Here is a 16,796-nt window from a genome sequence, read left to right as displayed (position 1 = left end):
TAAAGTCAATAAATATTTTTTCAATGGCTAGATCAGTAATCGAAATACTTAAACATGTACTACGTGAACAGAAAAATAATAGGAGTAAGGAAAAGAATCTACCACTGTTCCTCCCCTTGCCCTAGTTGTTCATAAGTATAGAGCTTTACTTATGAACTGACAGTGTTTTATCTGTAAAGCACAATCACAAAGGAAGACCTGAGGCTCTAATCACTCAGATCTTCCTTTGTGATTGTGCTCATATTTATATATTCAAGTGTGTGTGTGTGTGTGTGTGTGTGTGTGTGTGTGTGTGTGACAGAGAGAGAGAGAGAGAATAGAGAAATCCTTTTTAACTGCAATAGAACTGCTAATTGTTCATAAAATATTCATCCTTTCATTCTTTCTTAGTAATAGAAAATTAATTTTATTTAGGGAAGCAAAATGTCCAGCCAAAATACTGTATTTCCCAGACTCCCTGCATCTGTTTTGGCTGTGTGACTATATTTTGGCCAGTGCTCCCTCCTTCCTACACATCTGCTTTCTGAGCTACACACCCACATACACACCCTCCCCACTCCCCACAAAGCTACTCTTTGGTGTTTTGAAATAAGTTTGGACAGGACAACTAGAACTCAGCGTTCTAGTCATTTATTGTAATGGGATTCCAGACAAGTTACTTGTCCTCTCTAATCTGGATTTCCTTCATCTATAAAAGGGTCAATAAGATGTGATGCTACAGAAAAAAGATGTCTGCACAGATTGTAGAGGGCCACACAAATATCAGAAATACGCTTTGTTAACGGCATCACTGAGTGCCTACGGTATACTGACAGGCCTTCTGGGGGGCCCAGCATCGATGTAAGAAATGGGCTAAGTCCCGTATGAGCTGGGAAATATAGATGGGAATTGGATTTAAGGCCCTTCAAGAATCAGTTGTTTTTCATTTGAAATTTTTTTTTTTTTGTATCAGGTGAGACAATATTTTGCTTTTCTTGGAAAAAATAGGAAGATAAAATTACCAGTAGTTGATTACTTTGCAACATCTAGTTTTCTGAGGGAGATGAAAACAGAAACTGCTTAAATCACTTTTTTACATGTTTAATCTGATTAATGTGCAGAATACACTGCCTTGAATTTAGGAGCAGTGACTTTCTCCCTATAGTAGTACATAGTCTTTTAAAAGAATGTGTGGCAATTCCTCAGGGACCTAGAAATAGAAATATCCTTTGACCCAGCAATCCCATTACTGGGTATATACCCAAAGGATTGTAAGGCATTCTATTATAAGACACATACACATGCATGTTTATTGTGGCACTGTTCACAGCAGCAAAGATTTGGAACCAACCCTAATGCCTATCAAGGATAGACTGGATAAAGAAAATGTGGCACATATACACCATGGAATACTATGCAGCCATAAAAAAGGAGGAGTTCATGTCCTTTGCAGGGACATGGATAAAGGTGGAAACCATCACTCTCAGCAAACTAACACAGGAACAGAAAACCAAACACTGCATGTTCTCACTCATAAGTGGGTGTTAAACAATGAGAACACATGCACACAGGGAGGGGAACATCACACACTGGTCCTATCTGGGGTGGGGGGCCAAGGGAGGGATACAAGGCAGTGGGGGGATAGAGGAGAGATAGCATCAGGAGAAATACCTAATGTAGATGACGGGGTGATGGATGCAGCAAACCATCATAGCACATGTATACTTATGTAACAAACCTGCATGTTCCGCACATGTACCCCAGAACTTAAATTATAATAATAATTTAAAAAAACTCATGTTGTATATAATAGATACAATTTGTATTTGTCAATCTAAAAGGTAAAATAAAAAAAGAATGCTGTTACTATTACCATAATATATGTAACCAGACTGTAGAAATTAAAGGCAACTCTTCAAAGTCTTGCTCCAAAAGTAGAGATGAAATCAACTTGACACATTTATAAACTTCAGTTGATAACTAATGAAAAGATCCTTTATGAAGGATTGTGGATCTAAGATAATTCTAAGAATAATAGATATCTTCTTCTCTGATCTACCCCAAAATACATAAACAAGTTTTGAAATTTAAGTTTTTCCCTTGAAAGAACTTATTTACATTTAAAAAACTGATTTATTAACATTAATGAGTTTTAAGCTACCTTTCTGTTTTATGTGGCTGAATGCAAATATACTTTTAACATGGTGACTGAACATAGTTAAGAATCTGATAAATATGAGATATTTAAGAATAATATAATTAATATTATATTATTGAAAGTAAAGGTTTGGAATTTACATACACTTAATGTTTATATAAATGTAAATTTTGGAAAATTATTTGCCTTTAAAATCTTTTCTGATCAGCTGTGACTTTAAACAGTTCTTTTAATTAATAAAATATTTCAAGGGCCTGGTACAGTGGCTCACACCTGTAATCCCAGCACGTTGGGAGGCTGAGGCAAGAGGATTGCTTAAGGGCAGAATTTTGAGTCCAGCCTGAGCAACATGATGAAACCCTTGTCTTAAACATTAGCTGGGCATGGTGGCACATACTTGTAAGCCCAGGTACTAGGGAGGCTGAGGCAGGAGGATGGCCTGAGTCCAGGAGATTGAGACTGCAGTAAGCTATGATCACACCACTGCACTCCTGCCTGGGTGACAGAGTAAAACTCAGTTTCCAAAAATTTGTTCTTTTTCAATAAGTGCCCAAGACCCTTACCTCAGAAACTAAAATAAGCTATAATAACAATGGGTACTCTTTGCTGAACATTTAATCCAGGGTTGATACTGAATGTTCTATATATACCTTCACTGTTAATCCACACAACAACTTTCATAGGAAAAGTATAATGTCTATATTATTGCCTTGGGAACTAAAACTCAAAAAGGTTAAATACGTTTCTTAAGGCCACACTTATATTAAGGGAGGAGGACTGTTACTAAATTCATTCTCAGATTGATTCCAAAGCTTATTTTGTTAATAATCAGATAATAATCATTACAGCTATCAATTAGTTTGGTGAGGGATAGTATATAAAGGTAAAAACAATAAAGGTTCTGGGACATCCATCATCTAACAATTCTCTCTTCATGTAGGAAAAAAGTGATGTGATTATTCCTCAGGAGAGGATGGTACTTCAGTTTTAGATCATTTGAGTCTCAGGAGAGAATCTTATCAATAGAAATAACAAGCAAAAGGAGTGAGTATAAAAAGCCTGTGATCGTTTTCCCTTGATGGTTTTCAAATTAGTGTGTATCAGAATTTCCTGGAGGGCTTGTTAAAACACAGAATGCTAGGCCCTACCCTGAGACTTGCTGACTCAGAAGTCTGAGCACTGTAGTGTCCACCATCCCCCAGGTGCTACTGAGTTGCTGACAGAGGATGTAAGGAGGGTAAGGAGTGAGCTGGTGCAGGTGGTGATTTGAAATACAGGGGGTACCCAACTTAGAATGCTTCAATTTAAAATTTTTTGACTTTATGATGGAGCAAAAGCAGTGTGTATTCAGTAGAAACTATACACAAAATTTTGAATCTTGACCCTTTCCTCGACTAGTGGTATTTGGTACAATGTTCTCTCATGATGCTGGGCAGCTGTCACAGCTTCCAGTCAGACACATGATCATAAGCTTAAACAACCAATACTGTACTCTACAGAGTATAGCATTCAATGCATTGCATTGAATAACTCAGGCTTTGCATGGCCCAACAGTAGGCTAACTTAAGTGTTCTCAGAAGGTAGCCTAGGCTAAGCTATGATGCTCTGTAAATTAAATGTATTAAATGCATTCTCAAGTTAAAGTACTTTCCATTTATGATGGGTTTATAGTGACTAATCTCACAGTACATTGAGCAGCATCTGTATAATGATAAGTGTCCTACCTTAACCTTTGTGTTAAGAGTTGTGAGAGGTTTAACGCCCTGAAGACTTTAGCAACAATTTAAGAAAAGAAACCTTACCAGCAGAGGGCTAAGGCCTCTCTGTAATTAATTTGTAATTTTTTTTTATTGCATTTTAGGTTTGGGAGTACATGTGAAGAAAATGCAAGATTGTTGCATAGGTACACACGTGGCAGTGTGATTTGCTGCCTTCCTCCCCATCACCTATATCTGGCATTTCTCCCCATGCTATCTCTCCCCAACTCCCCACCCCCCGCTGGCCCTCCCCTATTTCCCCCCAACAGACCCCAGTGTGTGATACTCCCCAACCTGTGTCCATGTATTCTCATTGTTCAACACCCACCTATGAGTGAGAACATGCGGTGTTTGATTTTCTGTTCTTGTGTCAGTTTGCTGAGAATGATGGTTTCCAGGTTCATCCATGTCCCTGCAACGGACATGAACTCATCGCTTTTGATGGCTGCATAGTATTCCATGGTGTATATGTGCCACATTTTCCCTGTCCAGTCTATCATTGATGGCAATTTGGGGTGGTTCCAGGCCTTTCCTATTGTAAACAGTGCTGCAATGAACATTCGTGTGCATGTGTTTTTTCAACTTTTATTTTAGAATTGAGGTGGATGTGTAAGTTTGTTACAAAAGTATATTGTGTGATGCTTAGGTTTGGAGTATGACTAGATCTGCCACCCAGTTCGTAAGCATAATACCTCATAGGTAACTATTCAGTTTCTGCCCCTTTCACTCCCCTGTCTTGTATTCCCCAGTGTCTATTATTCCCATCTTCATGTCCATGTGTACCCAATGTTTAGTGTTCTGGTTTTGCACATAAACAGAAATAAAAACAAATAACTTATTATAGTCTCAATAGATGCAGAAAAAGTTTTCAATAAAATCCAACATCCCTTTATGGTAAAAACCCTCAAAAAACTAGGTATATAAAGAACATACCTCAAGGTAATAAGCACCAGCTATGACAAACCCACAACCAACAGCATCCTGAACTGGCAAGAGATGGGTGCATTTCCCTTGAGAACCAGAAAAAGGCAAGGATGCCTACCCTTACCACTCCTATTCAGCATAGCACTGGAAGTCCTAGCCAGAGCAATCAAGCAGGAAAAGAAAGAAAAGGCATCCAATTAGGAAAAGAAATCATACTATCTCTCTTCGCTGATGATTTGCTTCTATACCTGGAAAACCCTAAAGACTATCAAGAGAACTGGTAAATGACTTCAGTAGTTTCAGTAAACAAAGTCAATATAAAAAACTCAGCAACATTTCTATATACCAAAAAAGTTCAAGCTGAGAGCCAAATCAAGAACTCAATCCCACTTACAATAATTTGTAATTATTATCTAATTTAATCTCATGTTAACATTGTTGGAAAAAAAAAAACACTTTGACGTTTATCTCTTGGAATTCTGAATGATTCAGTTAAGGCCTTAGGAATTAATTAATTTAAGGTCTTCAAGGATAAAAATTCTTTGGCAAGGAGTCCCTATAAAACAATCATGCTATCAAAATTATAATCGTATTCCCATAACCATTATGAATTGATGCATTTAATATACGAGTTTTAACAAAGGAAGGACTTCAGGCTCCTTTGTCAACTGACAATTTCTGCCTAAACATAACAAACCCCAAATAAACAACAAAAATCCCTCAAACCTAAAAACTAAAGGGTCTGAAAAGATGTATTCAGCTGAACGCAGGATGGGGTAGCAAAGAAAGTAAATGGCTCTCCAAGGCACTAGTTGGAGAACCACATGTGTTTAATCTATCTCCAGAAAGTGGCTACCTGCCCAACTTGTTCTGCGATTTCAGCCACCTAACCTCCAGCTTTAGACTCAGCTTGTCCCTATCCGTCAACCAATTGTTATCTGAGTCAGAATGAGTGGTGCCCCCAGTCAGAACTACGGCGTGTTTATTGCTTGCTCATCAGCCTTGCACTCACACAGTTCTTGACTTTCATCTCTGAGCCAAAATCTTTACAATTTAAGCAACGTGTCAGTTTTACAATCCTGATGACAGCGTTTTTCCTTGTGAATCCCCGCCCAGGGGTTGGGATCCACTACCAGCTGACCTTTGGACATCTTACTCGCCTAGATTTGCAAATATCTATAGTGTGAGGCTTTCTTATAATTACATTCCACACTCTAGTCAGAATACTACCCTTTAGATCTCTTGCCATGCAGGTACGGGAATTTCACATACTGTGTAAAAGAAAGCCTAACTTTATGGATAAGAAGATGAAAGACAGTAATTCTTTAATGAAGGACATTATGTATAGTGTGGAAAATCTTATGAATTACTGTGCTTGTAGAAACTGTACTAGAATAACCTTACCACAAATAGGAAGACACACAAGGGAAAGGGCTCCTTCCTGACTATTCCAAGCAGAGCGTATCAACCAGAGCCATCTCTACCAGACAGAACAATGCAGCCCTTCAGACAGGATCTAGAATGGACTGAAGACATAAAAGCAGCTCACATGGTAGAGCCTTTCCCCCTGCCCTGAGGCAAGCAATAGCTTTGAGAAATGGCAGAACAGAGCTGACTTTGAGAGTGCTGATGAGAATTCACTTTTGCAAGAAGTCAGGTGCTTTCTATGATTTTATTTAAATGTCACAAAGACTTACAAGAAAGAATTGTGTCAGGCATTAGGCATTCCTCAAAGCAACATTAGAAGGAAAGTACCTCCATTATCATCATTTGTAATATGGAACAAAAAGTCAACATAAAGATGCTCAGATTGCCACTCTCCCTCCATCATGAAAACTTAAACCAGAACGTGACTCAAGTGAAAAAGCTTGAAGTCACCCAAAGCTCTTTCCTTCTTGCTCTCTCTCCACCTCTCCTTGCCTAATAGTCATCTCATTCTGTTAATTATGCCGCCTAAGACCTGTAGACATCTATCTGATCTTTCATATTACTATTACCACAGTATGAATTCATTATCACTTCCTGCCTGAATATGAAATTGCCAACTAGCTAATGTGGGGGCCCCATGTCCCTCTTTAGTTTCATAAGAAACTTATAAAAATGTAAGTCTGATTATCTTTCTCCTGGGCTTAAAATCCTTTCATGGATCTTCATCATCTTTACAACAAAGTCCAAGATCATTTAAATGGCAGTCCAAGCCAGATGCAGTGGCTCACATCTGCAATCCCAACATTTTGGGAGGCTGAGGTGGGACGATTGCTTGAGACCAGGAGTTCAAGACCAGCCTGTGCAACAAAACCAGGCCTGTGATAGCAATGTGTTAAGACCTATGTCCCTGGCTGGGCGTGGTGGCTCATGCCTGTAATCCCAGCACTTTGGGAGGCCGAGGCGAGTGGATCATCAGAATCAGAAGTTCAAGACCAGCCTGGCCAACATGGAGAAAGCCCATTTCTACTAAAAATAGAAAAATTAGCATGCTCCTGTAATCCCAGCTACTTGGGAAGCTGAGACAGGAGAGTTACTTGAATCTGGGAGGCAGAGGTTGCAGCGAGCTGAGATTGCACTTTTGCGCTCCAACCTAAACCTATGCCTCATAAGCTAGGCCTGGTGGCACACACCGGTGGTTCTAGCTACGCTGGAGGCTAAGGCAGGAGGTTCTCTTGAGCCCAGAATGTTGAGGCTGCAGTGGGCTATGCTTGCTCTCCTGCACTACAGCCTGAGTGACACCTTGCTTGAAAAAAATAAGGTATTCTAGGCCTTGCCCACATTTCTCCTTACACACAACTCCAAGCGTATGTGCGCGTGTACATGCATGCACGCACATGTTGTACACATACACAGTTTTCAGCCACCTGAAGGTAATCCCTCAATGACCCACCTACTTCTAAGTTAAGTGTAATTTGAAGGGCCAAAGAAATCTGGATTGGAGACCTAGCTCTGCCATGTGACTTTGGGTAGGGCACTTACCTCTTTGAATTTCAGTCCTCTTACGTGTAAAATTAGGGAAACAGTACTACCTAACTTACAGAGGAAAAGTAAGAATTAAATTCATACTGCATATAAAGCACAATTCTTGGCATGTGTAGTGTTCATTATGTGTTACTGTTATGAATGAAAATAACTTGGCTCAGGCTCAGATGACAGGTACATTACAGACATGCAGACTGAACAGAAATTGTTGAAGACGGTGATGGCTAGAAAAGGAACTCAAAACTTGCCTAGGAAAGACAAAGGAGGATAAGTTGAATAACAGACTGTGGAAAAGTCATCTGAGGCTTTGCATTTAAGGGTAGTGCCCAAAATCACCATTTGGAGCCATTTTTAAGCAGCCCATTAGAAATGAGATTGAGCTAGGACATCGTTTTTATTGTCCAAACAATCAAAGCTGTTCTTTGATAGCAAACCAAGTCAAAATAGAACAGCTCTAAAAGTTGTCATAAATGATATTCCTCTCTCTAAACAGCTCTGATATTAAGCAGCTCAGAGAATTTGATCTTTATGAGAACCGAGTAGAAATAGTTCATTCTTGTATTTTCACGATATTTTAACAAACATTTTGATTAAAACTTCCAGAGCCATTGGGTCATGTTTTACGGGCTTAACTGCCAAAATGGTAGCAAGTAATTTGTGGATAAAATTATGGCGGATGTACTTAAACATTTTACATATCCATGCTGTACTGATAAGGATAAAAATATAACTACTCTCTAGACTACGTATGTTATGAACCTAAATCCTTCAGAGTTCATTAGCAATAAAATTTATTTCTTCATCTCCACTGGTTTCCTTCCACCTACAAATCAACAATATGCACTTGGCATTAGATGCACAATCTTTTTTTATTCATTTTCACTCATCTGTCTCCTTCTGACAACTGTCATACCTGTTCCTGCTCTGAGAACCTGATGAGAATGAATGCCCGGGCTTTGGTAATGGGTCAAATAAGAGTTCACAAATGTAGAAATGTGATTAATGAACATTCTTGTATTTTAGAAGAGTGTTTCCAAGCACCATTTCAGGTGATATTTTTTGAATGGCTTTCCCTTAAACATATACACACATACACATATACATTTCAGAAAGAGTTCTCTTCATGAATATTTTTTATCTAAATAAAGGACACGTGTTTCCATATTTCATTATTTGTTACATGTCTCTTGGTAACAGGAAGCTAAAGATTATAGGGACACTATGTTGAGTAAATAGAGACCCCAGACCAAATCCAAATTACCACAGCTCACACTAACCAGTGCACAACGCATCTATGTTAGTGATGTTATGATCTACATCGGTCATGCTATGCTCTGTAAATATCACTCTGTGACATGATATAATTTTATAGGGCAATGAAGTTGCATTGTAACCCATATTTTAGGTGTCAAAACATATTTCAACCAGAAAAATGAGGTAAAAATCTCAATGTAGATATATACATATATATATCTGTGGTTGTGAATGAAATAAATTCTAATTGTTTGACTCATTTTTTAACTTTCCAGAATTTTTTTATGTTATAAAGCTACAAACTCTTCGACTTTCAGTTATCTGGAATGATAAATAAATGTGTGTGTTCTGACTGCACCCACCAACCATTTCTCATTATCATTCCCTTACCTGGGACCATCCTGTTCTCTGAGACAAAACAATATTAAATTTAGGTCAGTTACCAACTCTAAGTTTCAAGAGAAAAGAAGAGTAACATGTCTCTTACTTCTATCAATATCTAGACACGATTAAGCTTAGAGAGGAGGGCATGTTGAAAGCTGAGACAGGCATAAAGTTAGGCTTCTTGGGGCAAACAGTGAGCCAAATTGCTTATGCAAGGGAAGAAGGTTTTGAAGAAAATTAAAAGTGCTCCTTCAATGAACACATGAATAATAAGAAAGAAAAACAGCCTTACTGCTGATAAGGAGAAAGTTTTAGTGGTCTAGATGATAAAATCAGCCACAACACAACATTCTCTTAAGCCAAAGGCTAATCCAGAACAAGGCCCTAACTCTGTTCTATTGCATGAAGGATGTCAGAGATGTAGAAGCTGCAGAAGAAAAGTCTGAAGCTGGAAGAGGTTGGTTCATGAGGCTTAAGAAAAGAAGCCTTCTCTATAATATAAAAGTTCAAAGTAAAGCAGCAAATGCTGATGGAGAAGCTGCAGCATATTATCCAGAAGATCCAGATGAGATAATAGATGAAGGTGACCATACTAAACAACAGATTTTCAACGTAGACAAAACAGCCATCAAGTGGTAGATGCCATCTAAGGCGTTAACAGCTGGAGAGGAGCAGTCAATGCCTGGCTTCAAAGAGTCAAAGGATAGGCTGACCCTTGTCTATGGACTAATGCAGCTGGTCAATTTAAGTTGAAGCCAATGCTCATCTACCATTCTGAAAAACTGAAGGCCTATAAGAATTTTGCTAAATCTACTCTGTCTGTGCTCTATCAGTGAAACAACAGAGTCCAGATGAAAACACATCTGTTTACAGATAGCATGGTTTACTGAATACTTTAAGCCAACCAGAAAAAAAAAAAAAAAAAACAAGATTCTATTTAAAATATTACTGCTCACACGGGCAGTAAGCAAAGCTCACACGAGAACAATACAAATGAAATGGAATCAACCTAAGTGTCCAACAATGGATGATTGGATAAAAAAAAATACAGTATATATACGTAATGAAATACTATTCAGCAACAAAAAAGAACAAAATAATGACTTTTGCAGCAACATGGATAAAACTGGAGGCCATTAACCTGAATGAAATAACTCAGACACAGAAAGTCAAATACTCCATGTTCTCACTTAGAAGTGGGAGCTAGATGATGTGTACACATGGACGTAGAGTATGGAATGACAGACAACAGGGACCTGAAAGGTTGTGGCAGGGTGGGGGGCTAGAAAGTGGGTGAATGATGAGAAATTACTTAATGGATACAATGTATGTTATTTGGGTGATAGATACACTAGAAGCCCTGATTTAGCCACTACACAATCTATCTATGTATCAAAATTACCTATGTACCACAAAAATTTATACAAATAAACGTTTAAAATTACTGCTCATTGACAATGCACCTAGTCAACCAAGAGTTATGATGGAGATGTACAAGAAGATGAATGTTGTTTGCAGGCCTGCTAACACTACATCCATTTTTCATCCGTGAATCAACGAGAAGTTCTGACTTTCAACGGTTATTATTTAAGAAATACATTTCATAAGGCTATAGCTACCATAGACAGTGATGCTTCTGGTAGAGCTGGGCAATGTAAATCTAAAAACATCCTGAAAATTACTCACCTTCTAAGTATTATTAAGAGCATTCATGATTCATGGGAGGAAGTCATACCACCAGCATTAATAGGAGTTTGGAAGAAGTGACTTGAGCCCTCATGGAAAACTTTGAGGGGTCTATGACTTCAGTGGAGGAACTAACTACACAGTGTAAACAGAGAACTACAATTACAAGTGGAGCCTGAAGATATGATTGAATTATTGTAATCTCATGATATTATTTGAATAAATGAGGAGTTACTTATAATGGATAAGCAAACAAAATAGTTTTTTATTTTTATTTTTTCTGAGATGGAGTTTCACTCTGTTGCCCGGATGGAGTGCAGTGGCACAATCTCATCTCACTGCAACCTCTGCCTCCTAGATTCAAGCAATTCTCCCACCTCAGCCTCCCAAGTAGCTGGGACTACAGGTTTGTGCTACCATGCCTGGCTAATTTTTATATTTTTAGTAGAGATGGGGGTTTCATCATGTTGGCCAGGCTGGTCTTGAACTCCTGACCTCATGTGATCCACCTGCCTCGGCCTCCCAAAATGCTGGAATTACAGGAAGAAAGCAGCTTTTTTTTTTTTGAGATAAAACCTATTCCTGCTGAAGAAGCTATGAAAATGCTGAAATGACAACAAAAGATTTAGAATATTACATCAATTTACTTGATGAAGTAGCAACAGGGTTTGAGAGGACTGAGTTCAATTTTGAGAGAAGTTATGCTGTGGATAAAATGCTATCAAACAGCATCACAGGCTACAGAGAACTCTTTTGTAAAAGGAAGAGCCAACTGAAGCAGCAAGCATCAATTGTTCTATCCTAAGAAATACGTGCAGGTAGCCCAACGTTTAACAACCATCATCCTAATCAGTCTGCAACCATCGACATCAAGGAAAGAGTCTCTACCAGCATAAAGTTTATGACTTGCTGAAGGCTTAGATGATTGTTAGCATTTTTAACAATAAAGTGTATTTTAATTAAGGGATGTAATTAGTATTTCTAGACATATCTGAGCTACTGCATACTTAAAAGGCTACAGCATAGTGTTAAAATTACTTTTATGTGCACTGAGAAACTAAAATAAAAAGTGTGACAGCTTTATTGCTGTATTCACTTGTTGTAGTGGTCTAGAATCAAATGCACAAAATCTCTGAGGTATTCCTGTAGCTGCAAATAGATAACCACCTGAGAAACTCCTATGACTACCCTCTTCAAGCAAAGGCATTAGGCGAACAGAAAGCCTAAGAGACCGAAAAGCAGGCATCATCATCCTCTGCCAACGGCTGCTGTAAAATACTAACAGATGTGCATCAAACCTTTCGGGCACTTTCATGCTGCTGGTCAACATGTAGGTATAGAGCAAAGTATGCATGCAAGGCTGTATAGGCACATGCATGTCTTTGTGTGTGTTATCAGGGGACTGAAAGTTTATTGCTAAAAATTAAGCCTGGATTAATATTTGAAACAATGTACAAGCAATATAATTAGGATTCTATATATATTTATTTTTGTGATTATAATTAAGTAAGCATTATCAAAGCTAAGTATTAGAGGGCAAATAATTTCCCCAGAAAGCAAAGCTTATGAATACTTGAAAAAAACTCTCAAAGCAATCAAAGAATTTGGCATAGTGATTAGATGAAATATATATAAGCCAAATTCTATTCCTTTAAGTTGATGGTCTTTCTTTTGTATTTCATCTATTAGTTTATTCATTCTTTAGCCTGTTGCATACTAACTATTGAAGAAAATTAAACTCTCATAGAGGAGGCCCCAAGATGCCACAGGAAGGATCAAGATTCAGCATGCATCAGCTTTTAGGGAAGGAGATGTGTTATAAGAAGCCTTGTATTTCCTTAACCTTCAGGAAGATGAAGGCATATTCCCTCAACAAGGAAGTATGCTTATGGCATCAGTGAGAAGAAAACATCTGCCTCATATAACAAAGAGTCAGAAGATTTCACTTCAATTTTTCAATATAAATTGAATTGTTAAAATCATACCTAGCCCATGGCTATTTTGAAAATGACTTGCTACAATATAAATGAATCCTTTCATTTAAAGGACAGTAAATAGAAAACGAGTATCACTGACGAAATACTGTCCCTGTTGACACAGCATCAAGCCAAAAGAACCAGACACAGATGCACACAGCTTACTGCCCGCAATGTACAGCAGCTCCTCAATCAAAGCTGGGTTGCAATTAAAAGTAAGTCTCTTCTATGACCCAGCTGCAAAGAGCCTGAGGGATTGTATTGCAGAAGATATCTGAGTTAGTTAAGGTAAGTTATTCGGAATTTTCAGAAATCTCAAGGAAGATTACATTTTGTCTTTGCCTGCCCAAATCTCTCCCAGAACTATGCCCATTGCCTTATCAGAACCCAGTAAACTCCCTTTGCTTACTTGGGATAATTTCTAGATTGAATGAAGGGCAGAATTTCAGAGTCTTGACTAGATGGAGGCAGTAGTAAATCTCGAAATCGTTCTGTCAAAAGAAAAACAAAGATCAAGCTGTGAAAATATAAAAGTCATGAAAACAATTTCAAAATGGAAGTATTTCCTATTGGTTTGTTTTGTTAGCCATTTTGACTGCATATCCATCCTTAATAAAAAACTTACCCATCATTTTATGTATTACATATATATATACACACACACACATTTGTGTATGAATGGGTTATAATATTTTAATCATAAAGATATATGTAGCCATTAAGGATAAATATATATAAATATATTTTATATAAATAAATATAAATAATATATATTCATGTATTTATTTTAAATATATAAAATTAAGCCTGGATTAATATTTGAAATAGTTACATTTATTTATCCTATAAATTTGTATAATATAGACATTTCTTCATGCATAGACTGTGGCCCAACATTTCCATTCACAGGGATACACCCTGCAGAAACTTTCACATGTCTTAGACAGCAAGTATGAGAATGTTCACAGTAGCACCACTCATAGAACAACATAAATGGAAGCAGCTCAGTTGCTCATTGACATGAGAGAATGGACATTCGTGCTTATTCACAAAATGAAGTATTAACTGAAGTGAAACTGAATGACTCCAGTTATAAACAAAAACATAATGAATCATATTAATATAAGGTTGAATGGAATAAAATCCCAGTAGATTATGTATAACAGAACATAATTTTTTATTGAGTTAAAAAAAACTAGGCAATGTATTATTTAAACATGCCATCTATGAAATAAAGCAAATCAATTAAAAAGGAAGGACACACACAGTTCAGAATAATGATTACCTTTTAGGAAAGGTAGTGGGATGAAATGGGAGAGAAGCAAAGGGTAAATGTAAGTAATTGTTGGTGTTTCATATGTAATAATTTTAATAACATAAGTGAATGAATGAATGAATGAATGAGGGCCTGGAAAAGTCCAATGATGACTGTATATCATGAGCTAAACATTGATTTAATCAACCGCAGTGCAATGAAGTTCATAAAGAAGAAAAGAGAGTGAATAGGAGGGAGAGGGGAAAGAGGAAGGGAGAAGGAAAAGGGGGGAAAAAAAAGAAGGACAAAGGAAAAATCCTAGCTGTTACCTTGGAAATAATGTTGCATAGCTATCCAGATGGCATAGAGTATGCACATTTTCAGGAATAGATATGCATTACTTCTAGAGTCATACCTACCGAAAGTCTTCCTTGATCCCTCCATTACTTTTCATTCTCTCCTCCTGCCTGATTTGGAATAGGCTGGCCCTACTGTGTACTACCACCACACCTGTGCTTACATTTTCACAAAATTTATCACACTGTGTTTTATTGTTAGATGCATGTATCTCTCCATCCCTCTTTCTCCTTCTAGTAGATGAGTATTGTGCCACCAAGATACAGAACATTATCTGACACATAATTAAGGTGCTGGATAAATATTTGCTGAAGAACTATTTCCAACATCTATTTTTACTGGACAGAGAAAACCGTTTGTCAAGGTTAATCATAATGACTCCCAGACGAGACCAAATGGTCATCTATCAACCATGGATATGGTTGGATCCATACTCCCATCTTGACAAAGTCACACAATCAGGCTGAGATAGAATGCAAAGCTAACTAACACTCCCCACCTGCAGTAAATCCATCACTAACTAAAGGTGAGCATTTCCACAAAATAATGAAAATCAACGCTGGATGACAATTGCCATTTCCTAGTTTATGAATAGTTGGATGTTACATTATTTGTGAATACAGTGGTCACATATTAGCCAGTGCTTACTGAGCAGGAGAATGTATATTTTATCTTCACATTTATTAAAACATATAGAATCAGAGATATATAATTGGCTTCTGCTGTTTTTTTTCCCTCACCATTCTGACACTTCTTATAATATAGGTGAGGAGGAGCTAATGAGATCCAAACACAGATGTGCTTGTACTCTGAAATATAGAAATACAAAAAAGTAAAATGTGTTTTTTCTCTAATTATACTTACTATTTAATTTTAGCTCATATTTTTAAATACTAAATTATATTATTGGTTGATATTACTATTTTTACTATTTTATAAAATTATTTTCAGTTAAATGTCTACGAAACTGTTTGATAATAAATAACCCTTGGTTTTCAGTCCACTTGCCAATTTATGGTGCACTCATTAAATGATTGATGTGCAATACCTTATTTTTTGAATCTTTTTCTCATTTGGCCTTTTCCTAAAATGGGTCTTGAAATATCAAGCCCAAACTCCACAGCAAACAAGAACTTTACATATCAGGTAAAGAACCGTTAAATCAAACAGCTATATTGATTATGATATTCCTTGAAAGCTAACAGTATAAACTGAAGTTTAGTGAATATCTCTCAAACTTATTAAACGCAAACAAAAATCAGAATCCTTAGTGCCCACAACTATAATACAATACATCCTTTTAGCAGCAATAAGTTTTTCTCTTTTCACATAATCATAAAAGACATATGACTATAAATCTGGAGAAAAGAACCTCTGGAGATGTCATATTGACAGGACTAAAAACACATACACAGATGCACATGTGTGCATGCATACACACACAAACACAGAGCAGAAGCAGCATAAAAGGCATCACTTATAAAGCCATAAGGAAATCTATAACTAATGTTCCTATATTTGGAACATCCTTTAATCAGATTATCATAAATACAAAGATTAACAAGCAAACATAGCTCAAATAGCTATCATGATTGTCAAAAAGAGTTCATAGGCAGGGATTGGTGGCTCACGCCTGCAATCCCAGCACTTTAGGAGGCTGAGGTGGGTGGATCACCTGAGGTCAGGAGTTGGAGACCAATCTGGCCAACATGGTGAAAACTCATCTCTACTAAAAATACAAAAAATTAGCCAGGCACAATGGTGGGCACCTGTAATCCCAACTACTCAGGAGGCTGAGGCGGGAGAATCACTTGAACCCGAGAGGCGGAGGTGCAGTGAGCCGCAATCATGCCTTTGCATTCCAGCCTGGGCAAGAAAAGCAAAACTTCATTTCAAAAAAAAAAAAAAAGAAGAAAGAAAGAGTTTATATATACATAAAGAGAAAATATATATACTACTTGAAAAGTATGTTTTAAACAATTTTTATTTTTATCATATTAATAAATTCTTAAATATAAACAATTTTATCTCACAAAGGCATACTGAGTATTCATTTTTTCTCTATAAAAATAAAGATAAATGATAACAACTATCTT

General features: G+C 37.2%; 1 protein-coding gene across 4 annotated transcripts in view; it reads right to left on the bottom strand.

Annotated features, from left to right (window-relative positions):
- The window catches only part of NOX4 (NADPH oxidase 4), a 150,980-nt gene that overhangs the window by 17,912 nt on the left and 116,272 nt on the right, over positions 1-16,796 (bottom strand). For all 4 annotated transcript variants that reach the window (XM_032295811.1, XM_032295812.1, XM_032295809.1 and 1 more), the window contains one exon: positions 13,498-13,579. In XM_032295811.1, coding sequence (XP_032151702.1) covers positions 13,498-13,579 — 82 coding nt within the window. The remainder of the gene's footprint in view (positions 1-13,497; positions 13,580-16,796) is intronic.

Source organism: Sapajus apella, unplaced genomic scaffold, assembly GCF_009761245.1.
Source record: "Sapajus apella isolate SASKATOON/1434 unplaced genomic scaffold, GSC_monkey_1.0 scaffold34, whole genome shotgun sequence".
NCBI classification, from domain to species: Eukaryota; Metazoa; Chordata; class Mammalia; order Primates; family Cebidae; genus Sapajus; species Sapajus apella.
This window is presented reverse-complemented; position numbering and strand designations above follow the sequence as displayed.